This window comes from Haliotis cracherodii, unplaced genomic scaffold (assembly GCF_022045235.1).
Source record: "Haliotis cracherodii isolate W230 unplaced genomic scaffold, xgHalCrac1.p SCAF_13, whole genome shotgun sequence".
Taxonomy (NCBI): Eukaryota; Metazoa; Mollusca; class Gastropoda; order Lepetellida; family Haliotidae; genus Haliotis; species Haliotis cracherodii.
Window position 1 is genome coordinate 7061243 of NW_027266268.1, and position 26675 is coordinate 7087917.

The window sequence follows — 26675 nt, forward strand, 5'->3', positions numbered from 1 at the left end:
CACGAACGGCTGGTGCTGCAGGAATAGTGCTCGACATGAAGGGGAGGTTGACGTTGAAGTCATCGCTCCTGTCATAGAGTCTTGTGGAGTTTTCTGGTGTCTCTATGATTCTTTGTGCATGGATCTAAATAAGAAACATAAGGCGGTTTCACTGGTCCCTTTTATTTCTAGTTCAGGTGGGTAAAAATGTAGAACTGAATTAGTTATTTGGCCGTTATTGAACGATATCAGATCATCTATACACCTAAAGCTTAAGTCAAAGAAAGTCCCTTGTTTTGAGTTTGCAAATCCGAGCAGAAATTCCGATTTAGTTTGCTTAAAGAAACAAACCGCAGATTGTGCCCATGGAAAACCCTACTTCTAAATGTCTTATCCCCACATTTCTAAATGTCTTATCCCCACATTTCTAAATGTCTTATCCCCACATTTCTAAATGTCTTGTCCCTACATTTCTAATGGTCTTATAAATCTTTGGTCTTTCTAAATGTCTTATCCCTACATTTATAAATTTCTTATCCCCACCTTTCTAACTGTCTTGTCCCCACATTTCTAATTGTCTTATCCCCACCTTTCTAATTGTCAGATCATCTATACACCTAAAGCTTAAGTCAAAGAAAGTCCCTTGTTTTGAGTTTGCAAATCCGAGCAGAAATTCCGATTTAGTTTGCTTAAAGAAACAAACCGCAGATTGTGCCCATGGAAATCCCTACTTCTAAATGTCTTATCCCCACATTTCTAAATGTCTTATCCCCACATTTCTAAATGTCTTATCCCCACATTTCTAAATGTCTTGTCCCTACATTTCTAATGGTCTTATAAATCTTTGGTCTTTCTAAATGTCTTATCCCTACATTTATAAATTTCTTATCCCCACCTTTCTAACTGTCTTGTCCCCACATTTCTAATTGTCTTATCCCCACCTTTCTAATTGTCTTATCCCAACCTTTCTAATTGTCTTATCCCCACATTTATAAATGTCTTATCCCCACATTTCTAAGTGTCTAATCCCCACCTTTCTAATTGTCTTGTCCCCACATTTCTCATGCTCTTATCCCCACCTTTCTAATTGTCTTGTCCCACATTTCTAATTGTCTTGTCCCCACATTTATAAATGTCGTATCCCCATATTTCTAATTGTCTTATCCCCACCTTTCTAATTGTCTTGTCCCCACATTTATAAAAGTCTTGTCCCCACCTTTCTAATTGTCTTATCCCCACCTTTCTAATTGTTTATCCCCACATTTCTAATTGTCTTATCCCCACATTTCTAATTGTCTTGTCCCCACCTTTCTAATTGTCTTGTCCCCACCTTTATAAATGTCTTATCCCCACATTTCTAATTGTCTTATCCCCACCTTTCTAATTGTCTTGTCCCCACCTCTCTAATTGTCTTGTCACCACATTTCTAATTGTCTTGTCCCCACCTTTCTAATCGTCTTGTCCCCAACTTTCTAATTGTCTTGTCCCCACATTTCTAATTGTCTTATCCCCACCTTTCTAATTGTCTTGTCCCCACCTTTCTAATTGTCTTATCCCCACCTTTCTAATTGTCTTGTCCATACATTTCTAATTGTCTTGTCCATACATTTCTAATTGTCTTATCCCCACCTTTCTAATTGTCTTGTCCATACATTTCTAATTGTCTTATCCCCACCTTTCTAATTGTCTTGTCCCCACCTTTCTAATTGTCTTGTCCCCACCTTTCTAATTGTCTTGTCCCCACATTTCTAATTGTCTTATCCCCACCTTTCTAATTGTCTTGTCCATACATTTCTAATTGTCTTGTCCATACATTTCTAATTGTCTTATCCCCACCTTTCTAATTGTCTTATCCCCACCTTTCTAATTGTCTTGTCCATACATTTCTAATTGTCTTATCCCCACCTTTCTAATTGTCTTGTCCCCACATTTGTAAATGTCTTGTCCCCACCTTTCACATCACATTTCATTCACATATGGAGACTAGAATACTAATAATCGTATGTGTCACACACACTAAAACATATACGCTGATAAGTATATAAACAATGTTACATGAATGTTTCTGAGCAGCAAGTGGGAGTATACTATGATCTTTCTTGAAGGTGAGGTGAGGTGAAATTGGGTTTAACGTCGCGTCCAAGATTATTGCACTTATATAGCGACGTGCATGTACGTGTATGTGTTTGTGTGGCTGCTTGTACTAGTCCGGACTGATGCCAATTTATAGTGCTAGCCCACTGAGATACCATGCCGCAGTTAAACATGAATACCCCACTCAGACACAGTAGCCCCTTAATGCCGAGCGCCAGGCAGGGTAACAACAAGTACCATCTTTTAACGTCTTTTGGTATGACGCGGTCGGGGGTCGAACCCCGGACCTTCCGCTGTCCGGGCGGACGCTCTACCACTAGACCACGGAGGCGGTCGATCTTTCTTGAAATATTATGGAACGGTTACATAGATACACAGACAATCACTGGTCAGCAATAGCCCCGATTCTACTTCTTGGTATGTCAGCACCATACTTTTTCATTTCTTCCACAAGCTCGCTGACTTGGTTGATGCATGTCATTGTATCCCAATTGCGAAGATCGATGCTCATGATGTCAGTCACTGGATTGTCTGGTCCAGACTCGATTATTTAAAGACCGTATAACTGGAATATTGCTGAGTGCGTCGTTAACAAACAAACAAAACATTTAACTACAGAATGGTATAACAAATTATGAAGAGACTGTAAAATACTTGAAGTGTGTGTGTGGGGGGGGGGGCGGCGGGGTTATGAAGTGCACGTAAAATGTTGACGGGCTGAAACACGTTGTCCAGGCGCATGTGCCGGGTTAACATATATTATATATTTTGTTTGAATATTGTTCTGGGCCGAAAGCCTACATCAATAAACTTGATTGATTGGTTGATATGGGTATCATAGTTTTGTTTTGGAATGCAACTCTCCAGTGTTTCGATCGATGACGCGGTTTTCAGCGTAGTAACGTTTTGATAACGTCTGTAAATGTTGTGTTCATATCTACACTCCCTGTGTCATCTTGAGTTAATCGCGGATTTCATTAGGAATTTTTAACAAATGAAAACTTTATAGTAACAAATAGTATGAGTTCACCACGGATGTTGAGTGATGATGACATTATACAAAACGGACACATTATTATTATTATTATTATTAGTTTGATTGATGTTTTGAGTTCATGGCGTCTAAGTATTAAACTGCAGATTTGCTCAAATTTAAATGTCCTAACATTTCGGTGATCTGAATTAAATTTCACGTTGATAGACACCATTCACCATAATGCTTTTCTACAAGGGCCCCAGGTCAACATTGGGAACTGGGGACACTCATTCATCTCCTCAACCAACAGGCTCTCTCATCACACCAACATTGGGAACTGGGGACACACACCCATCTCTTCAACCAACAGGCTCTCTCATCACACCAGCAATGGGAACTGGGGACACACACCTATCTCTCCAACCAACAGGCTCTCTCAACACACCAACATTGGGAACTGGGGACACACACCCATCTCTCCAACCAAGAGGCTCTCTAATGACTCCAAAACTGGGAACTGGGGACACACACCTATCTCTCCGACCAAGAGGCTCTCTCATCACACCAACATTGGGAACTGGGGACACACACCCATCTCCTCAACCAACAGGCTCTCTCATCACACCAACATTGGCAACTGGGGATCAATACTCTTCTGTTAAACCAGCTTCTGGTTTCATTGGTATGTTTGCTCACACAAACAAAGAAAACAATCTCAGTTTTAATAAAATATACATTTTGACTTTATTTTTCAAGCAGTAAAGAGATTATAATAGGTTCATAAAAAAGATTACTGTTAACAACATACAGTGTCAAAAGACAAATTATAATTATGTAATATGTTTCTTTGTTTTTTAATGCCACTGTGGGAATGAAGATCTAACAATTTCTAACAAATTCTGGCCTTCAGACAATATACTTGGCCAGGACATCACTCTCACTAAACAAACAAGAAACTAGAGGTATAAACAAGGACCCTTCTGATGCTGCTTAAATATTTCAAGATCTATCAGTATCACATCAGTGAGTGAGTGAGTATGGTTTTACGCCGCTTTTAGCAATATTCCAGCAATATCACAGCGGGGGACACCAGAAATGGGCTTCACACATTGTACCCATTTCGGGAATCGAACCCGTGTCTTCGGCGTGGCAAGCGAACACTTTAACCACTAGGCTACCCGATCGCCCCAGTATCACATCAGAAATGTACTATTCTACATATAATAAAGTTATAAAGGATAGCGTATTTCTGACACTCATGTGATAATAAACATCAGAACAAACATCTAGACATATTTAAGCAATGACACAAGTTTAAGGGCCTGTGTTCACTGCATCTTAAATCAGTGGCAATATTCTCAAAGAGTGAAGACTCCAGAATTAGACGTTCAGATGTAAAACATCATTAACATAGCATTGAATGCAATAATGTACATGCAAGCATTAAACCTGCTGCTTCTGCAGTCATGGTAGTAGGGCTGGGACGGGTAACTCGGATACCTAGATCGGGTGGGTAGTGGTTACTGAGTAGGACTCAGGTAACTACAGGACTACCCGGACCCCTGGTTAGTCACATGATATGTTGTTTAATGACTAAAATGATCTAGAACTCAATGGTTACACTAATGTTCGCATTTCTTTCGGACTATGCACCCTTTCCTTCTGATCTCCATATGGTGGAATAAAGATATAACTTAATTCAACTTCAGTGTATGAATGACCAGAATGTTTAATGCATGTATCTAAATACGTTTTGCCAGGCCTATGCTAAATATGTTCCCAATTTGACATTTTGAGACATCCCACCTACAGTGGGTATCCGGGTAGGGTCGGGAAATAGGGGAGTGGGTACCTGGGTAGTAAATTTGGACTCGTCCCAGTCCTACATGGTAGTTGTCCTGTGTTCTGTTTAATACCTTTTCCCAGGTTGATGGTACACATCTGTTTATTTGGTTACCGGTACATACCAATTTTGAACAAGCAAAAAAAAAAACCACACAAAAAAAACCACACCGCCCGCACTATATTTTCAAAAGTCATTGCCTGAGAACCAAATATTTTTTTTTTTAGCCTAATGTATGTACCGGTACATGTTTCTTCATCACCCATGTATATACAGGGGCGGATCCAGTATTTCACAAGAGTCATCAGAAAGATGACATATCCCTCCGGCAGCTGTCTGTAAAGTAACCACTAGTAAATGTGCAATTCTGTATGTAATGAGTCAACAGTTGAATGTTCTTTAAGAAGCATACATTGTTTACCCACTGAATGGTTTTCGTATTCTAGCCCGGAAATGAACCCATTCCCCAATGGCGTCTAGGTCCAATTACTTTCCATAAGAATTGTAAAAAATAAAAATTCATATAAAAAAAAAAAAATATCAAAAGGCACCACTTCAGTATGTGCCTGATAGCTTTGCCAAGTTTCGATCAAATACACTGAGTGTTTTTCGAATTCTGCCCCGGAAACGAACCCCATCCCCAATTGAGTCTACGTCCAACTTCATTCTATAAAAATTTAAAAAGATTAAAATCAGAAAAATCCCAAAATATCAAAAGGCACCACTTCAGTATGTGTCTGATAGATTTGCCAAGTTTCGATAAAATACACTGAATGGTTTGGGAATTCTGCTCCGGAAAAGGAAATGATTACGGACGGATAGACTGACGGATGGACAGACTGGCTGGCTGATCGCTATATCCCCCCGCATTATAGGGGGGAGGGGTTCTACTTGGGCTATTTGTAACTGGACTATATGTAAACCATTATGAATAATTACATGTTATCCTAGTGGGACATCCACATACAGAATGTCATCACACGTAAAAAGGGAGGTGGCCACACAAAGAATCCCCCCTGTGGATCCTCATCGGTATACACACAGCTGACATGTGGTGTCGTCGTAATGCAGTCTATTTTAAGCTGAGAGGGCCATGTATTTAAGGTCATGTAAAAGTTATATGGAAGGCAAATGAAAAAGTCAGATTTCCACATCTTCCCAAACTTGAAGAAAGAACTGTCTGACAAGCATTATGCAAATGATGATGACATCATTTCTGCTGTAGAGGACGTAGTACACCACCAGAAGGAAGCCTTCTACACAAGTGAGATCCAGGAACTCCAGCATCGGTGGCAGATGTGTGTTGACCTCGATTATGTTGAAAACTAATCAGCAACCAGCTCCATCAACACAGTCCGTCACAGTAAGATTCCTCGTAGATGCCACAAATCTGTGTTTTAGCATTTTGATTTGAGCCCTCATTACTCTGAGAACTCCAGGTCTCTCTCAAGATTGAACCAAGCCATGTCTGACGTATGTATACAGGGGTCATCGAGGAATGAAGTGCATACAAACACAGGACGAGTTGAGGATGAATAGTGGCATGCATGGGTTTTCTTTATGGCAAGGAGAAGCATGGGTGGCCCAGTCGTCTAAGGCGCCACGAATCGCTGTGAAGAGTTGCGTCCCTTGGGCACGCCAGAAACCTATGATTGTGGGTTCAAATCCCAGTTTGCCCCGATTATGTTTCTAGGTTTGTCAGCACCATACCCGTGCTCGTGGGTTTCACCGAAGTGGTAAACGTCTGATACCTGCATCACTTCGGGCTTTCCTCCCACATTAAGCTGACACGCCGCGATATAACTGGAATACTGTTAAAAGCGGCGTTATACCCAACTCACTCACTCACTCACTTTATGGCAAGGTATTGAGTTTTGTTTCAAGGTAGCATTAAGACATAAACTGTTACACATTTCTGCCATGTGTTTTTGATCGCTATCATTTTAGAGGCATACTCAGCTCCACTACTAATCTGATAATTCTTCACACCTGTAGAAGTCAGACATGTCTCATAGTTAGGGTTCAAATATATACATCCATGCAGCAGTTAATTATAATACATTTTCTAATATGGTCTTGCTGAATTGTTTCTTCAAACTGAAAGTTTTCTCTCCACAAAATATACTTAATAACAACAATGTAAAATAAGAGTGTCAACAAAGGACACACAATAGTACAACAAGAGAAAATAGCACCAGCATGTATGGGGAAGTAGGGAACCATGGCCACTGCTGGTCCTGTGCCATGACAATATATATAATTTTACTGAAAGTCTTGGCAAGTCTAGATCAAACTAAACCAAGTCTACTTTCCTTGATATGAAAACAGCAGAGGAGGAAAGGTTCTCATGAAAATAATGAATTACAATAAAAAAAGAATTAAGAGAAATGTTTTTACGGACTAAGTGTTGGTCTATGCCACTGCCAATGTGCAGAATTAGAGTGACCTCCCTTTCTAAGACCCAGGAACAATACATACATATAAATATGTCAGTGAACTGTATGAATTCACTACAGACAAACCTACGATCTGCATTCGCATAGAGATGATTTTGCATTTATTTACAGCTTGTGTACTATTGGTGTAGGTTTTTTCACTCAGCTAAAAAAATAATGACTACTGACAAAATGCCCCAGATCTTACTTTTTTTGTAGTAAATGCTAATATTTTTTTATACTTCATAGAGTTTTTGAAAGAAAAGCCTTATCTGCAAAGCATGAAGAAGACAGAATGAGTAATAATTGTTTTACCAAAAAGTCTTTCAAAGTGTAATAAACATGATAAATGATGATTGAAATATACATTAAAACATTGTGTCTTCTGGTGAAATACCAATTTCCAAAAAATATTTTTAATGAAATTTTAAATAATATTTTAAAATGGGAAGAAGAAGATTTTGTTTGTTTGTTTGTTTGTTGTTTAACGCCGCACTCAGCAATATTCCAGATATATCACGGCGGTCTGTAAAATAATCGAGTTTGGATCAGACAATCCAGTGATTGACATCATAAGCATCGATCCACGCAACTGGGATACGATGACATGTATCAACCAAGTCAGTGAGCCTGACCACCCGATCCCGTTAGTCTCCTTTAATGACAAGCATAGTTGCCTTTTACGGCAAGCATGGGTTGCTGAAGACCTATTCCACCCCGGATTTTCACGGGTCTAGGAGAAGAAGTAAGTGAGGTACTTCTATTACTACTTGAATTATATTTCAAAGAAAGTATGCAATAAATTCAACAGGAAGAAAGAGGACTAGTCTAAAAATGTTAATGTTAATTGTATTCCACATCAGTTAAATTCAAGTCAGGATCTTTAAACCATGTAATACATGTAATACAAGAAAACTTTGATGCGAGGCTGCAAACATTTTGTTCATAAAATTAAATTTCAAAAAATTAATTTTCCCAAAATTATTAATCAAAACAGCATGATTAAATCAATATTAACAATACTGGTTTCAACTACTATGCGATTACCTCCCTTACATACAGAAGGTGATAAACAAAGTCTGTCTGCTAAAAAAAATAATAGTCTTGTACATGCGTTGTACTCAGGCACCACTCACATCATCACAAAGTCTGCTGCATGTTTTGTATTTATTTCCATTTCAAAATAAAATATAAAAATCCTAATACTTAAACACAATGCACAAAAAAAATTGAAAATGGAAACCAAAACAAAACGTGCGATGAACTTTATGATGATGTGGGCAGTGCCTGAAAACCCAGTCTATTATTTTTTTTAGCCTTTATGAACATTTGTATAAAAAAAGAAATACATTTACTTTCTATTCAATTACCTATAAGTCCCATAGACTTCAGAATTATCTAAGCATCTCATAGACTTTTCGGAAGTATCTATAAATATTTTAGACTTTCAGAAAATCTGAATCTTATGATTATTTCAATCCTCGTACATAATCGTCTAGACAGTCATACAAGGCTGCCTCGAGGTCGAGGAACCGCGGGTCATCCCACACACCATATTGGGAGGCATAGTTTGTGAGGTAGCCCACAGACAGCTTGTTGACGGGGTCAAACTGTCCAACTTGACCTCCATAGCCTGGGTGGCCAATAACATTCTGGCCCTGAAAAAAACAGTCAAGTGATAAATCAATTTTTCCATGAATTTGGAATTTTGATTCTGATTGGTCAATCAGAGGTTTCAAATCACAATAACTACCTCTGACTGAAACATCTGATCACAGCCACATCCCCTGTAAAAGCAAATATTTATGGAAAAGAACCTCTTTCTTTGTGAGTGAGTGAGTGAGTTGGGTTAAACTCCGCTTTTAACAATATTCCAGTTACATCACGGCGTGTCAGCTTAATGTGGGAGGAAAGCCCGAAGTGATGCAGGTCTCAGATGTTTACCACTTCGGTGAAACCCACAAGCACGGATATGGTGCTGACAAACCTAGAAACATAATTGGGGCGAACCGGGATTCTAACCCACAATCAAATGTTTCTGACGTGCCCAAGGGACGCAACTCTTCACAGCGAATGGCAGTGCCTTGGACAACTGGGCCATTCGTGCCCCCGAACAGATGTTGGAAGGAAAACATGATAGAATTTGAGAGAGTTTTTTGGACAATAGTGAGCTTAAAATTTCGTGTCTCTCTATATCCAGATGTGATGTCATATCTTTTGTGTTAGAGTGGTTAGCTCTACAGGTTACCTAACTCCAAACTGAAAACACAACATGTTTATCTCCTAAGTAAATTGGGGACAAACACAATGTGTTTTCAATGTAGAGGTTACCTATGGATAAACCATGCTAAATAAGTAAATTGAACTTGAAACTTCAGCATCTGATGACCCACCTGTTGAACATGTTGAAAACAATACACGTGGGTGAGATGGGTATAAATCCACTTTTAATCTCTTTTACTGTATTCACCATGATAAACACCCCATTCCAATAAGTGCCCCGCTCCAGTAAGTGCCCCCTGTGCAACTTATAGATCAATCTGTAAGTAATCTTTATATGCGGTGGTACCGAGACCGGAAATAAGCCTGACCATTTGTATTTTCTTACTACAGATCTTTTTACAGTAAACACAGCAGAGTTGAAAGGGGGATGTACTGCCCAGTAATTTTTACTGAAAACATTTTAGCTTCATGGAGGTTTGAACAAATTATGTTCTCCACCACTCGATCCCTGATACCAAATGTAACTTGTTTATGGACTTAATAAACAGCCCTCTGTGTCAATTTTCTATGTGCTCAGTGCGCTTATTATTGCTAATATGGTAGGTACATAATGGCATGTCAGCTGTTGGGTCAAAGGTGACACAGGTCATAGGTGCACTTGGGTTTAACACTGCTTTTAACAGTATTCCAGTTATATCGCAGCGTGTCAGCCTAATGTGGGAGGAAAGCTCGAAGTGATGCAGGTCACAGACGTTTTCCACTTTGGTGAAACCCACGAACACGGGTATGGTGCTGACAAACCTAGAAACATAATTGGGGTGAACCGGGATTCGAACCCACAATCATAGGTTTCTGGCGTGCCCAAGGAATGCAACTCTTCGCAGCGAATCGCGGCGTCTTATGGTGTTGAGAGATTAAGGATCACCTACCTTGTACTTTGGGTACGGGAGTTCACGAATAGCTACTCCTCTGGCCCAGCTACCATTCATCATAGGCAATACAAGATCTGGTCCCGCGCTGAATGGGCTTGTCATCAGTTTCCAGGTTTCAGGTTTTAGGAGTTGTCTCCCTTTGATACTTCCGCCCATGGACATGTAACTGTAGAGCTTAGCAATGCTGCGAGCTGTCCCAATACCAAGGAAAGCTGATTGACCAATACTCATCACTTCAGGGTCAGTGAGCCTATTGTTCTGTCAATAAAAAGTCCCATCCACTGCATGTACTTGTTATTGTGGCTTATCTTATGATGAGAAGATCGCAACAGGATCATGACTCTCCTAATGGTTTGTTTGTTTGTTTGTTGTTTAACGCCGCAATATTGCAGCTATATGACGGTGGTCTGTAAAAAATCAGGTCTGGACCAGACAATCCAGTGACTGGTGCCATGAGCATCGATCCACGCAACTGGGATCGATGACATGCTTCAATCAAGTCAGCGAGCCTGACCACCCGATCCAGTAAGTCGCCTCTTACGACAAGCATAGTCGCCTTTTACCTCAAGCATGGGTTGCTGAAGACCTATTCTACCCCGGATCTTCACGGGACGTGCCCAACTTGGAATAGTCTATACATGAGATACTGACATTCTTATTTTCATACATGGTATAGTTCATTTTCTCACAAGTTTAAGGCTGCATTCAGCAATATTCCAGCTATGTGACAGAAGCCTGTAAATAGACAAATCTAGACCAAACAATTCAGTGATTGATATTTAGAGCAACGGTCCAAGCTGTAGAAGTACGATGACAAGCAGTCAACCAAATCATTAAGTTTGACCGCCGGATCCATGTGGTCGTCTCTTATTACCAGCCTAGAATGCGACCCTTTGTGGAGACCCATTCTAGCCCAGAGTTTAACCAGCCTGTATATCTGAACAGCTGAACCCCATTATCTCGACACCAATGAAGATCCGGGTTAGAACATGTAGAATAGGTCTTCAGCAACCCATGCTTGCCATAAAAGGTGACTACGCTTGTCATAAGAGGCAACTAATGGGATCGGCTGGTCAGGCTCGTTGACTTGGTTGGAGCATGTCATCGTATCCCAATTGCATGGATCAATGCTCATGATGTCAATCACTGGATTATCTGATCCAGACTTGATTATTTACAGACCGCCGTCACATAGCTAGAATATAGCTGAGTGAAGGGTTAAATAACAAACAAACATTATCTCGAACCTAGATGGTTGGTTGGTTGTTTGGTTGGTTTGTTGTTTAACGCCGCACTCAGCAATATTCCAGATATATGACAGCGGTCTGCAAATAATCAAGTCTGGACCAGACAATCCAGTGATTGAAATCATGAGCATCAATCCACAATTGGGATACGATGACATGCATCAACCAAGTCAGCGGGCCTGACCACCCTTACTTTGATATATCCAGACATTCTTGATAACATGGATAACTAGGCATGAACATTATATAGTAAGGTGGTCGGGAGAAAAGGTTTGAGATATCGGTACGTTCAAGATAATGAGATTCGACTGTACTACATATCTTTAGAGCAGTTATTATGATTTTTCAATAGCCAAGCCAGTTCTTATTTAGACTTATCCACACCGCCAGGATTACGATGACACACAATCAATCAAGTCACAAATCTGACCATCCCATCTCAAAGAGTTGTCTCTTACAACCAGCATATGTCACTGGAGGACTATTCCAACTTAGCAATGGAACTAGTTGAACAGTTACTAACCTTCATATCTATAACAGTCACGGCCTTGGCAGTAAAGGATTCTGGGTAGAACATGATTCTCGAAAAGAGGACAAACGTCTTCCATGATGTGATGGCGGCAAAGAAAGACTCCAAGTTAGACATGTACTGTCCGCGAGCGACTCGATATGACAAGGACTTAGGGAGGCCAATGTGGAAGTCGATATCTGAAACAGATACATGGAGATTGTTAGCCAAGCATGTTTGTTTATTGGAAATATCATAGGAACAGGAACAAGGTAAAAAGTAAGCAGGTCTCACTAATACTCCCAACCTCATCTTCCCGAGGCAAGAGAGTTAACTGACTTTGAAAGTCCAGTTTCCACCCTTGCCGAACTAGGCTGGACTTCCTGGGCTCGATCGTAGTGCCACCAGTGGCTATTACGAGTTATGTCCTTTCTATGCCTCTCCTATTGACCTATCAGATTCAACCTCTCGTATCACTTGCATTTGTTTCAAACAAAACGGTGGCGCCCAGTCAAGACGATCTGATCGATAATCAAGATCTATATTGTGATAAAAGAGTCTTACATCGCGAAGTGCATCAAATCACGTGAGCACCTTGATTAAAAACATGAAAAGATTTAGAAAATATCTGTTGACAATGAGTTAGCGGTGCACATGCTTTGCAAATCCTGCAGTCGACCGAAATCAGCATGACACTCTACGAACCGGATTTCGATTTCGGCGCGTGATTTTGATTGGACTATGCATAGACTGGTTAGTCCAGCCAAAATCTAACTCCATAATACCAGCCTAGTTCGGCAAGGGTGGAAACTGGACTTTTATAGTCAGTTAACTCACTTGCCTCGGGAAGATGCCCAACCTCGACTTCAACATATTTCAAAGTTCAAAACATGAAAAAGCATTATTTTCTCAGAAAATCCACTAATCGATATCAAAACTTTGCACTGCACCTCGCCGGTTGGTATAGGGAACTGTAGCCCCAACTTGAAAAGAATCCATGAAGTAGTTTTCAAGTAATAGGTCACAGAAATGTTTACCGGTAAGTAAAAGAAAACATTCTCAGTTAAAAACATGTAAAAATTCATATTTTCTTAGACAATCCACATATCAAAATCAAACTTTGCACTGCCCCTCCTCTATTTGTATGGGAACTGTTCCCTAAATTTGACAAGAATCTAGTTTGAAGTTTTCAAGTTATAGGTCACACAAATGTTTAAGTAAAGAATATATAAGTAAAAAATTGAAAAAAACCTATAATCTTTTTTCAGGAAATCTGAAAATTTAAATCAAACTTGGCACTGCACCCCTCCTATTGGTATAGAAAGTGTTAAGCAAGTTTGAAAAGAATCTATGCAGTGGTTTTCAAGTTATAGGCCACACCTCGAAAAATGTCCTTGGAAGGCTGGATGGATTGAATAGACATGATAGAAGAATGGATGGAATTCCTTTGTATAACTATGTCACCCTGTTGGGGATATAATCATGTTACGTGAGCCTTTGGAATCCACAAGCAGCCAATCCTGGAGAAGCTGACATGACTTGAGGATGTCCTGTAACTTGAGACTACTGGGCCTACAAGGACTTTACACTAGTGCACCCACTGCAGCTCACCTAGATATGTCATCAGTTTAAAGTGTCACCAAAGAGTGCGTGGGTGGGGTGAGTGAGTGAGTGAGTGACAGTAGGGGACACCAGTAATGGGCTTCACACATTGTACCCATGTATGGAATCAAACTTAGGCGAGGGGGGTGGGGGGGGGGGGGGGGGGGGAGAGGGAGAGAGAGGGAGGGAGGAGAGAGAGGTAAGTAACTTACTTAGTAAGAATCCATATATCCATATTGCTGTGGCAAGTTTTCCATAACCAGAATTAGGAGGAGGCTTTCGGGGTGGGTAGGGGGGGGGGGGGTGATTGGGTGTCGTCTTATACACAGGGTTGAGTATTTTATGTTTTTTATACACAGGGTTGAGTATTTTATGTTTTTTATACACAGGGTTGAGTATTTTATGTTTTTTATACAAAGGGTTGAGTATTTTATGTTTTTTTATACACAGGGTTCAGTATTTTATGTCTTTTTATACACAGGGTTCAGTATTTTATGTTTTTTATACACAGGGTTTTAGGGTTCAGTATTTTATAGTTTTTTATACACAGGTTTCAGTATTTTATGGTTTTTTATACACAGGGTTCAGTATTTTATGGTTTTTTTTCCGCAACATAAAGACATTACTATGGGCATGTAACACCAGAAATACCATATCAACAAATCCGTACTGAAATACCCAAATTAATCATGTAATTACACTGTCTGGTTGTAAAAACAGTTCATGATATATCTGGACTTATGTTGGTTATCTATTTTATTAATTTTATTCAACATTTCATTCAATATTATTTCAATTCATTTGGGCAAAATCGTATGTGAAGTGATCGGAAGATGGCACAACTCACAGTTATTTACAGCAACCACGGTCATATTACCGCTATTGACGCCTTGAAACAAACTTTAGTGGATAGAGAATGGATAGATTAATGAATATATCATTAATACCATACATTGCATCGCTGAAAGTCATATTAGTTGTAGTTTGACTATTATATGTCAACATAAAGTTTTCGCAATCGCGGGCATCTGAGCATGGACGGTGATTGGTCAAATACTTCCATTCGAAAACATTTCCGACAATGGCGATCAGTTGAACCAAAGTGCTACGCTTATGGTTATTAATTTATATCACATATATATAGTAAAGCTGCAACAAACATGAAATTGAAATAAATTATTTCTGATAAAATAATAGTTTCAGATACAATTCTTCCGCTCCTTGTATCAAAATTCTTTAAAGTTATATTATTGGGTAATGTTTTACCGAATCACCGGTAGATTCCATGAAACCCGTGTACAGGTGATTGCTACTTCCGGCTTCGTATACGAGACAAGACGCACGGTAATCTTAATCTCTGCATATAAAACAATGCCAATCAGAACAGGAAATACAATTTAATCAGCTAATCATTATGTTTAGTGATGTTTCATCTCAAATTTCAAATTTATATTGGCCAAGTTTGTTATAATCTGTTCCCTTTCCCTGAATTCGCTGAGGGGCTACGATGTAATTTGTTTTTTCTGCGGAAGACAAACACATTTTAATTGCAAATATAGGGATTTTGTATGCACTAGTGATGTGCTTCATTCCGATTGGCTTTATAGCCGGGGTATATAAATTAGCATCGATTTCCCGCTTATTTTACGAGACAAATAACCTCTGCATATTAAACATTGTCCCTCATACAGTACACAAAAACCACTGAATTTGTATTTGAATACCATCATCATGTCCAGTGATGTTGTATCACAAATTTAATGTTTTCATTGACCAAATTTGTGGTTAAAGCGTTAGCTTGTCACGCTGAAGACCCGGGTTCAAGTCCCGACATGGTTACAATATGTGAAGCCGATTTGTGGTGTCCCCCACCATGATATTGCTGGCATATTGCTAAAAGCGGCGTAAAACCATACTCACCTGCAAATGGCAAAGCAAGCACACAAACTCCTATTGCCGCCATGACCATAACACATGAGATGCGCACTAAAGCAGTGTGCATGAAAAGGGAAGTAACTGTACGTTATATTGGATCGCATTGTTTTTAAGTTTTGTAGCATTTCACAGTTGAGGTCGTGTGTTCGAGACGCGGAACATTTAAGGATTATTTTTTTGGGAAAATGGAAATACAAACGAAACGTGCAGCAGACTTTATGATGATGCGGCAGTGCCTGAGAACCAGGAATATAATTTTTTAGCCTTAGGTCTTTGGTGTGATAAGAGAATGCTTTAACCACTTGGCCATGTTGGCTACCCTACTGCCCCTACACCCAAAGATAGTCACTTAACAAAAGCTGCTGTGCAATTCCTGCTTAAATATGGAGGCTTAAATGAACACACAATGTGAACAATCGTATGATTTGCACAAATTATGTTATCACAAGAAGAAACATATAGGCCAAAGTTCAGGTACCTAAGCCTGGCTATTTCAGAGAAGTTTATCATGTTTACAGAGCTATGTGTATCATGTTTATGGCTGGACTTATTGAAATCAAATTCAAACTCTTTTACACATTCAGGTGCCATCATCTGGGGAACAAGCATGTGAAGTCTCAGTTTCCTTGGTCCAGTAGTTTTGTCGCTGATAATGTTTACAATCCGAAGAAACCCTTTTGAGAGAACTTAGGAGCAATGTCAAAGTGCAAAGGACAAATATATTTAAAAATTTAAAATGTAGCAAAAATCAGGACATATATGTTGAGGCCCAACCACACAAACCAAATTTCATTATATTATTAAAATACATGGCAGAGAAATGGCCATAAAATGTTTTATTTAATAGGGCTTCCATTGTGGCCATTTTGAAAATAAAAATCAAGCCTCTTTAATAATTGCGGTTTCACTAAAAGAGAGGACAAATATGTGAAAGTTTAGCGTCATTGGTCCAGTGCTTTCTTAGGAGAAGCAAAGATGTTTACGATGGATAACGGACAAATAAGTCATGACATAAGCTCACTTGAGTTTCACTCAGCATGGTCAGGTGAGACAAAAACAGAACTAATGATTACCAGCATCAATGTGCAACTGTAGCCTCAAGACTCATTAATCCAGCCTAGTTGGGTGGAAACTGGATTTTCATATTCAGTAAACTCCATGTGTCGTCAGCCAAACCCATAATCATGATGACATATTGCGTGACCCGGAATCAAACAGGATGTTTACAGGACGCTTGGTACTTGATTTTCCTGCTATTTGACTCTGTCTAACCAGGATAACATTTAAAAAAGGACAGGTTTCATCAACGTGACAAAAATACCGAGGGTAAACCAAAGCCTGTTACAAATATACTTACCAAAGGGCTCAGCGATCTCTTCCCGGAATATCTGTGTCATGTTCCTGTGTTTGGGGTCAGCCATCCTCACCAGTGTGTCCACATAGAAACCAAACGTTAGGGCATGGTAACCATGCGCAGTGCCTGAACAAAGAATGAATGAGTGAGTTAGTTTAATGCTGTTTGAAGAGTATATTACTGTATATGACAGCAGATAAGCCTGCCCCCGTAGACACAGGAACTCGATGATAGTGATGTTATACACATTATATATCCGTATAGAGAAAAAAATCACACCCCTCTATATACATTAGTGAGTGAGTGAGTGAGTAAGGTTTTACGCAGCTTTTAGCAATATTCCAGCAATATCACGGCGGGGGACACCATAAATGGGCTTCACACATTGTACCCATGTCGGGAATCGAACCCAGGTCTTCGGCGTAACAAGCGAACGCTTTAACCACCAGGCTACCCGACCGCCCCTATAAATACATTAAAATATATAGAGGGGTGTGATTTTTTTCTATACAAATATTTTATGTTATACACACTATCATCGAGTTCCTGTTCCCGTAGATAAACCGAGGTATTCATATGACCATTGACATATGAAAGAACATTATATGACCCGTAGATAAGCCAAGCTAGGAAGTGAAACGCAACGACACACCGCGAAGTTGACGGCAAGACTGTACCAGTACTTGCAGACATTCAATACTATTTGATGAGAAACGTTGTAATTATATTGAAAAAGTCATTATAATTTCTAATATAGGTTTAACAAACCAGTCATCCACTCCCCTAATGTGGGAAGCTGTTTCTGTTGTCTTTTTTTAACCTCATAATGATCTTTATGTTGCCATCAACAACAAGACGCCATTTTGTGAATCACTGTATATAGAATTATGAACCCATGCAGTAACTCACCAATTTGCTTCAATTCAACATCAAACATTGTTGACACTATTGTATGTTAATCCAACTGAATTAGTAGTGAATTGGTAGTTATATCACAGCATGCCAGCTTGATGGGGGAGGAAAGGCTGAACTATGCACGTCTTTGATATTTACCACAATGGTGAAACCCACAAGCACGGGAATAATGCAGAAAAAACAATCAGGTGAATCTGGGTGTCATCACACAATTATTGGATCCTGTCATGCCTGAGGGAAATAACTCCTCACAACAAACTGTAGTCATGGTAGTACCTTAGACGCTTCTGCCACCTGCTACCCCTGATCACAAAGCCAGAATCATGTCCCGGAATCAGACATAGGAATCCCCGCTGGGGTTTTCGGAACTAGGAAGTAGGGGTGTGGGGGTGGGGGTAAGGGGATGGGGAGGGTGTGTTAAGCAGGGTCCTAGTGTTCTTAAGGTTTGCCCCTATAGAATATGAATCTAGGGACTACCTAAATCTTTTTTAACTAAATATCAATATTATGATTATGGCAACAAATTTTGTGCTAAGTTTTGAGGGCACAGGTGGCCCAGTCATCTAAGGCATCACAATTCGCTGTGCAGAGTTGCGTCCCTTGGCCACGCCAGAAACCAATGATTGTGGGTTTGAATCCCCGTTCACCCCGATTACGTTTCTAGGTTTGTCAGCACCATACCCGTGCTCATGGGTTTCACCAAAGTGGTAAACATCTGAGACCCGCTTCACTTCGGGCTTTCCACCAACATTAAGCTGACACGCCGTGATATAACTGGAATACTGTTAAAAGCGTCGTTAAACCCAACTCACTCACTCAATCATGCTTAGTTTCAAACACTGAATAAAATGCTTAGATGACAAAGCAGAGACCTGGTTTCCAGAGTGGCGTCACCCTCTCCAGTCTGTGGGTGAACTCCTCCTGGTTGTCACGGTATTCAAACAGATTTGTCATGTTGCCGATGTTCACCAGACCACCCTGTCAACACCCCCCGACTGTTAAACACATTTAGATGAAGCAAAATAAATGTCACTGGATTCATAGCATTCATTCAGTCTTGCATTGCTTTATGGTAACATATGATCTACAACAACAAAAGTTTTTCATTATTTTTGTGGACATGTCTGCCCCCCTCCACACTGGTTTAGTCATCTTCCCGAGGCCAGGGAGTTAAGGGACTATAAAGTCCAGTTTCCACCTTTGCCGAACTAGGCTGGAATTATGGAGTTAAAATTTGGCTAGCTACCGTATTTTCTTGAGTTTAGTGCGCACTTTTTTTCCAAAAAACACAGCTGTGTAGAAGGGGGTGCGCATTATAAGCGAATTAATGAGTTTTGATGTTTTTTCCCCCATGGAAAGACATTACCGTGAGCGCGTAACACCGGAAATACCATGTCAACAAATCCATACTGAAGTACGCAAATAAGTCATGTAATGACACTGTCTGGCTATAAAAAGTGTTCTTTGTATATCTGGACTTATGTTTGTAACTTATTTTATTAATTTTATTCTATGTCAACACGCAATTCTCGCGATCACATGATCACGTGCACGGGAGCCTTGACGGTGACTGGTCAGACTGGTTCCATGTAAAAAATAATACCCGGCAATAGCGATCAGCTGCTTCGCTTAGGGCTATTATTATTTTAAATATGTTTAGTAAAAGCTGCATCTAAATTAACAAGATATTGGAATATATTATTCCTGATAAAAAAAATAGTTTCAGATACAACTTTTGACGATCCTTGCATTAAAAATCCTGTAAAGTTATATCACTGGGTGTGTCTTAACTGAATCACCGGTAGATTCCAAGAAAACGTGTGTACAGCTGATTGCTGTGTCCGGCTTAGTTTACGAGAAAATACACATGGTAATCTTAATCCCTGGATATAAAACAATGCCTAGCAGAACAAAAAATACAATTTAAACGGTAAATCAACATGTCTGGTGATATTTTATCTCAAATTTGACCAAGTTTCTCATCACCCGTTCGTTTGCCGGACTTCGCTAAAGGGGTACTGTGTAAAAATAATTCTGCGCTTGGTATTCGATTTTTTTTTCTCCAAAATATTGAATCATTATACATGGGTGCGCACTATACTCAAGAAAATATGGTAATGAGTCTATGCAGAGTTCAATCAAAATCGCAATCGACATCCAGTTCGTAAACTGCCCTGTAGATTTCAGTCTATTGCGGTATTTGTAAAGAAGGTGACTGTCAACTCGGCATCAACAGATATTTCCCTAATCTTTTCCTGATTTTAATCAAGAGGCTAATGCGATTTGATGCACTTCGAAGACCCTTATTACAATATAGATCTTGATTAACAGTCAGATCGTCTTGACTGGATGCTGACATTTTGCTTGAAGAAAATGCAAGTGATATGAGAGTTGTAATCTGATTGGTCAATAGGAGGAATATAGATAAGACATCACTCGTAACAGCCACTGGTGGTGCTACAATCAAGCCCAGAAATTTCAGCCTAGTTCGGCAAGGGTGGAAATTGGACTTTTATAGTCAGGAAGACCCTGGAAGATGAGGTTTACTGTGAAGATAGTCAGATTATTTACTCCTGGAGAATCATATGCATAGTCTTTTTGAGTGAGTGAGTGAGTTGGGTTTAATGCCGCTTTTAACAGTATTCCAGTTATATTGCGGCATGTCAGCTTAATGTGATAGGAAAGCCCGAAGTGATGCAGGTCTCGGACGTTTTGCCAAGGGACACAACTCTGCACAAAGAATGGCGGCGCCTTAGATGACTGGGCCACCCATGCCCCCACATAGTCTTTGTAAAACTCATTCCCTAATGTGTCTCTGCACCAATTTTAAACATTTGTGAATTCCTGTGGACTAAAGTTTTAGGAAGAAACATTGAATAGTTTATTAAAAGTAATACTCAAGAAATGAACTCTACCATCATTTGAACCTAATACCAACTTTTTTCCTTTAATATTCAAAAACAATTTAAAATGTTTCTGAATACCAAATAGCTCTTCATTCTCCTGATCTGTATACAAAGTTTCATAAACTGTTTGTGAGAGAAACGAAATGTGACTGAAGAGCAGTTGTAAGCAAGGATTATATCCAACCTAAATATTATCCCGTGGGAAGTTTTACTCTAGAGTATAGTATAGGATAGGATTAAACAGACTGGGTTCAAATTAACTAGGGAGAATCATCCTGACACTAGAGAATTTCATCCATGGGATAATAAATAGGGTAGGATAATATTCACTCTTACACAGTGCCTGAATCACTACATGAAAACCGATCAAAGGCAAAAGGTGAGTATGTTACACAGTCTTGTCAATACAGCCTGGCCACCCTATTCACTGTGGTCTGCTATTACAATAACCATGTTATATTGGGCACCTTTTCTTCCCTATTAAGAAGCAGCAATGAAGTGACCTACCTCATGACTCAGTAGCTGTTCCACAGTTATCTCCCCTTTGCCATTCTGGGCAAACCCTGGCCAATAGTGGGCCACTGGCTTCTTGTAGTCCAGCCAGCCCCTGGAGGTAACCATGGCAACAGTATGTTGAGAATCAAAAATCATGAAATGAGGTTAGTACTTTGTACGTTTGATTTTATTAAAAATGATTAACAAAAATATAGCACTGGATTAAAAATTAACTTTAAGTTGACAAAGAGAATACAACATGGGCCTGTATCAAAGTTTCTGACAAAACATTGAACCATCAGCACATTATTTTTCACAACATCTTGCATATCCAGCAAACCCTGAGAAAAACTATTATTTTCAAGCATTTTGAGGAACATTATTTTTCAAAAACAAACATCAGCCCCTCCCCACCATTGAATTCAAGTGTGTGCTGCCATCGAAACAGAAGTACATGTCTATGAACATTGATCTGTTGTAAGTTGAAAGTGATCTGTAGAAATTTGTTTTTTCACTAAACTATACTTTTTCAAATGTATCAGTCTGATTGGTTACAGATAGTATGTCAACAGCCTTAATAAATAGAGTCTGGACCAAACAAATTGACAATCCATCGTATCAGGGTACGATGACAATTGCATGTGAAGATCCTGATTTAAATTGGTGTTCAGCAACCCATGCTTGCCGTGAAAGGCGACTGTGCATGTCGTAAGAGGCGACAAATGGGATCGGGTGATCAGGCTCGCTGACTTGATTGATGCACGTCATGGTATCCCAATTGTGTAGATCAATGCTCATAATGTCAATCACTGGATTGTCTGGTACAAATGTGATTACTTAGAGACTGCTGTCATGTAGCGGGAGTATAGCTGAGTGTGGCGTTAAACAAGTGTGAGTGAGTGAGTTGGTTTATGGGTTTAATGCCGCTTTCAACAGTATTCCAGTTATATCACGGCGTGTCAGCTTAATTTGGGAGGAAAGCCCGAAGTAATGCGGGTCTCAGACGTTTACCATTTCGGTGAAACCCATGAGCACGGGTATGGTGCTAACAAACCTAGAAACATAATCGGGGTGAACCGGGATTCGAACCTACAATCATAGGTTTCTGGCATTCCCAAAGAACAGACGTTAAGCAACAAACAAACAAACAAATGATGACAACTGAAACTTGGAACTACAGATTAGTGTCTTGCCAGGCTAAAAGAATCATAATATTCCTTCAATCTGTCAGATAATCTCTTATTCCATGTAGACTGGTTGTCGTATATTCTCTTATCCTCTGGGCAAATGCCACAGGTGAAGGACTCACTTGTCTACCATCCTTGCTACTGTGATAGCAGCAACGCCCTTCGTAGTCGAGAAGGCAATAAACATGGTGTCACTGGCCCATCGCCTCCCAGCTTCCTCATCAGCATAGCCAGCCCACATGTCAAACACAACCTCACCACGGTGATATACAACAAAAGCTCCGCCCCTTTCCTTGCCACTTTCGACATTTTCTCTGAAAAACAAGGATGACTTTTGACAAACACCATACAGAGGAAACGAAAGCTGATGAAGATATATGGGAAGAAAATCCATCAAAAACCTTATTATTGAGCAGGTCAAGCTGATATCATGAATATCAAAGTTTTTGTATTCTTTTAAACTTCTGTTGAGCCAAATGTTTGAAATATGACCATTATGACAAGGACCCTGTTTAACATGTTTAACCATGTGACATGGTGGTGATGGGTGGAAGGACTGATGGAAAAATTGGTAATCTGATCACTATGGACAACAAAATGGTTATTGATTGCAAAAATGCCTAGTCGTTTGAACAATCCTGTATACCGGTCAAGTTACCAAGTGCAGCCCATGCCACAGTTTGGTAAAGTAGCTGGGGACATAGTAGACCAACCAAGGATGGATCTTGTAGGGATAACGTTTCTGCACTCATCGGCAAACATCTTTGTAATTGTAATGTTGGGAGATTTAATGGTTGATTTATATTTTAGTGTTACGATATAGCAATGCATATTTTATTATTAACGTTACGCGAGGATGAGATATGTCCCTTTGAACGGAAGTGGGGAGGAGCACATGTTATGATTTGAAGAATGCGATGTGGGTAAATGTGTGGGATTTGCAAAAGCGATTGCGTTACACATTGAACTTGTCAAGTGAAAGTGTATGTTTGCGACGATGTGTTATGCTTGTCTGAATCCTAACAATGTTTTTTACGTGGCCAATGATGACGGGTCTCAGTAATAAATCCATCAAAAATCATGAAGTGTTGCGTCTCATGGTTACATCACGAAGAGCATGGAACATCAACCAGATACGTGGAATAAGCTAAAACCACCAAATCAAGAACCGTTAAAGTAATCATCAGGTGGTATTCAGGTGATTCTGAGTGTAATCAACTTGCCTGCCAAATCAGACAGGTGACAGATCAACTTCATCAACATGATCAAGACTATACACAGCAGAGAACATACAGAAACAATGCCAACCATGAAACCATGGACACTTAATCACGTTAAGAAAACACTATAGTCTGGGTCCATGGTGAAACTAAACAAAGATATCAGCTTGTTAGCTTGTTTGTTTGTTGTTTTTAACACAGCACTCAGCAATAATCCAGCTATTAACAGTGGTCTGTAAATAATCGAGTCTGGACCGGACAATCCAGTGATTTACATCATGAGCATCGATTCACGCAATTGAGATACGATGACATGCATCAACCAAGTCAGCAAACCTGACCACCCAATCCCGTTAGTTGCCTCTTGATTTCTAGACTGGCTCAGAGACCAAAAGTCAACAAAGTCTGCAGCAAATGTCAATCCAAATTCCCAATTTGAAACCAAGAAATTCCCAATTCATGACGTAAGAAGATGTTTTCAAGCTTCCTTTTATATTATTGCATTAAATCCAATCACAAAATACAAGGTTAAAATACTTCTTAACATGCAGAAATGATGAAAATAAGAACTTTTGAAAAATAAATAATTATTTGACCAGCAACAAAGGCATGTTTACACTTATATCGGTCTACACAGACTATAGCAGCTTTTCTACTTAATTTAATTGTCAAGCTTGAAGTACTGTATTTCCTCAATTAGATGTTGGTTGTCTTTAATTTTATGCAAGCTGCAGACTCAGTGTCCATTGAAGGCCAGCATCCTTAAGAGGTGAGGTGAGGTGAAATGGGGTTTAACGTCGCGTCCAAGATTATTGCACTTATATAGCGACGTGCATGCACGTGTATGTGTATGTGTGTGTGGCTGCTTGTACTAGTCTGGACTGATGCCGATTTATAGTGCTAGCTCACTGAGATACCATGCCGCAGTTTAACATGAATACCCCACTCAGACACAGTATACTGACTCCGAACCGACCAGTCCTTGTTTTAGCCCCTTATTGCCGAGCGCCAGACAGGGTAACAACAAGTACCATCTTTTAACATCTTTTGGTATGACGCGGCTGGGGGTCGAAACCCCGGACCTTCCTATCTCCGGGCGGACGCTCTACCATTAGACCACGGAGGCGGTTGCATCCTTTAGAGGCCTGGCGTGTATTCTGTTTAACATGTCAAGTAATACTGACACATTGGCAACTCACAAGGATACAAATAAGAAGATTGCAGCTACAACGCAACATTCATTTAAGTAACAATTGTCGTTTCATTTCACATCATTCCTCATATTTCTTAAGTTAGAATTGTAATGTGTATTATAAGGATTCTGTTCAAATGCAAAACAGAGCTACAGATAAGCTGTGTATTTGCGTTAAATACCCCCCAAAATATTCAATGACAAAACCCAATTACTTTCAATAAACTTGCGTACAGAAATGCATGCATTACATGAAAAACTCAAATGTATAGAAACAGCAGGCGTAAATATCCAATGAAGCTTTTTCAGCATGCATACAACGGAACTAATTTCCGAAACACAATAACGAGTTACTTTCCGAGGCAAGCCTACATTTAGAACCTTTGTATACATTTAAAACATATTTTTGTTGTTGAAATCTCAAAATGTGTAGATCTACTTATTTTGGGAAAAACCAAATAGAGTGATGAATAGCAGAGTGAAAAATACAGGTTAGCCAATGAAAAATGTTATAACCCAATTAAAATAGAAACTTCAAGTAAAAACTCAATTGCTCAAACAGTTATCTGAAGCTCTGGCAACATTTATCTCTACCAGGACACAGAGACTTTCCATAGAATAGCCCCTATGGGACAGAAGGATATAAATGATACATAAACTTCGAATGACAATGGGATGACATCACAAGATGTCCTGTACAAAGTCCATATATCAAAAGAAATTCTACAATTTAAAGAGTGGCTACATAAATTTCTGCCATAGATCTACTGGGATATAAAATATAAAGATTGAAAATATTGTCTTTTTAATAAATATATTTTACAACACACATCCAAATTTATGTGCTTGGAGCCACTGTCATGAAAATGGAAATTCACAGACTCACTGGAAGCGATGACTAGAGACGGTAGATCGATCGCGGTCAGCTGGTGATCAGCTGATGATCGGCACTGGTCATTTGTCGACACAGGGTACTAGATCTATCATATGTTCAGTGCGTACGCCTCACGGGTCAAACCACAGACTATCTCAATTCATATCTTACACAGACCACTGTATTTGGACTATGGACACGGTAAACACACAAACAGCAGCAGACATACCTGAGAGTCTCGGCAACCTTGCGAAATTTCGGGTGGAAATACCCTTCAACGATAGGAAGAAGCTTTGGTGCGAACAGTCTTGGTAGATACGTGAACGCTAGAGTGAAGAGGATGAGGGTAAAGCCCCATCGTATTAGTCCCATTGTCACCTGTCAAACCTCTCATGTATTTCGCAAAACAACTACGGTAAGCTACAACTAAGCCTAAGAGCATGAGCCGTGCTGCTCGAGTGAACGAAAACTTGGCACCTCTCTCCCGTCTACCGTAAGCTGGGCCCCGCCTCCAATATCACAATATAGGCGCAAGTTGACGACGCGCATAGGGAGCCGGGAACCAGCTTACGTCTACCGCTGAGTTCTCTGGAGAATGCGCGTTGAATCAAAAACCAGTTTAGAACGGATCTACGATCGGCTAACTTCGGCTTTTTCCGTGTAGTCTACCGCAAGAGTTTTCACCGTTAAAAGAAACAAAATGAGACGAGGGCCCTTTTCGGTGCTCTCGAAATCGCTAAAATTTAAAATTCATGAAA

At 39.8% G+C, this 26675-nt stretch overlaps 1 protein-coding gene across 1 annotated transcript; it reads right to left on the reverse strand.

Moving 5' to 3' along the window:
* Positions 1-3792: 3792 nt before the first annotated feature.
* On the reverse strand, positions 3793-26382 carry LOC139459559 (beta-lactamase domain-containing protein 2-like). The gene is made up of 8 exons (XM_071241109.1): positions 26147-26382; positions 22754-22945; positions 21457-21556; positions 18916-19021; positions 17132-17254; positions 12253-12437; positions 10480-10740; positions 3793-8985 (listed from the first exon to the last, which is right to left on the reverse strand). The coding sequence occupies exons 1-8, from the start codon at positions 26287-26289 to the stop codon at positions 8797-8799; spliced, it is 1299 nt and encodes a 432-aa protein (XP_071097210.1). The 5' UTR covers positions 26290-26382; the 3' UTR covers positions 3793-8796.
* Between the last annotated feature and the right edge of the window lie 293 nt (positions 26383-26675).

Coding starts and splice junctions, on each gene's coding strand:
- LOC139459559 (XM_071241109.1), bottom strand. CDS start 26,289: ATGGGACTAATACGATGGGGCTTTACCCTCATCCTCTTCACTCTAGCG. Junction 21,557..22,753: donor GTAGCAAGGATGGTAGACAA/GTGAGTCCTTCA, acceptor GGTTACCTCCAG/GGGCTGGCTGGACTACAAGA. Junction 19,022..21,456: donor AACAGCTACTGAGTCATGAG/GTAGGTCACTTC, acceptor GGGTGTTGACAG/GGTGGTCTGGTGAACATCGG.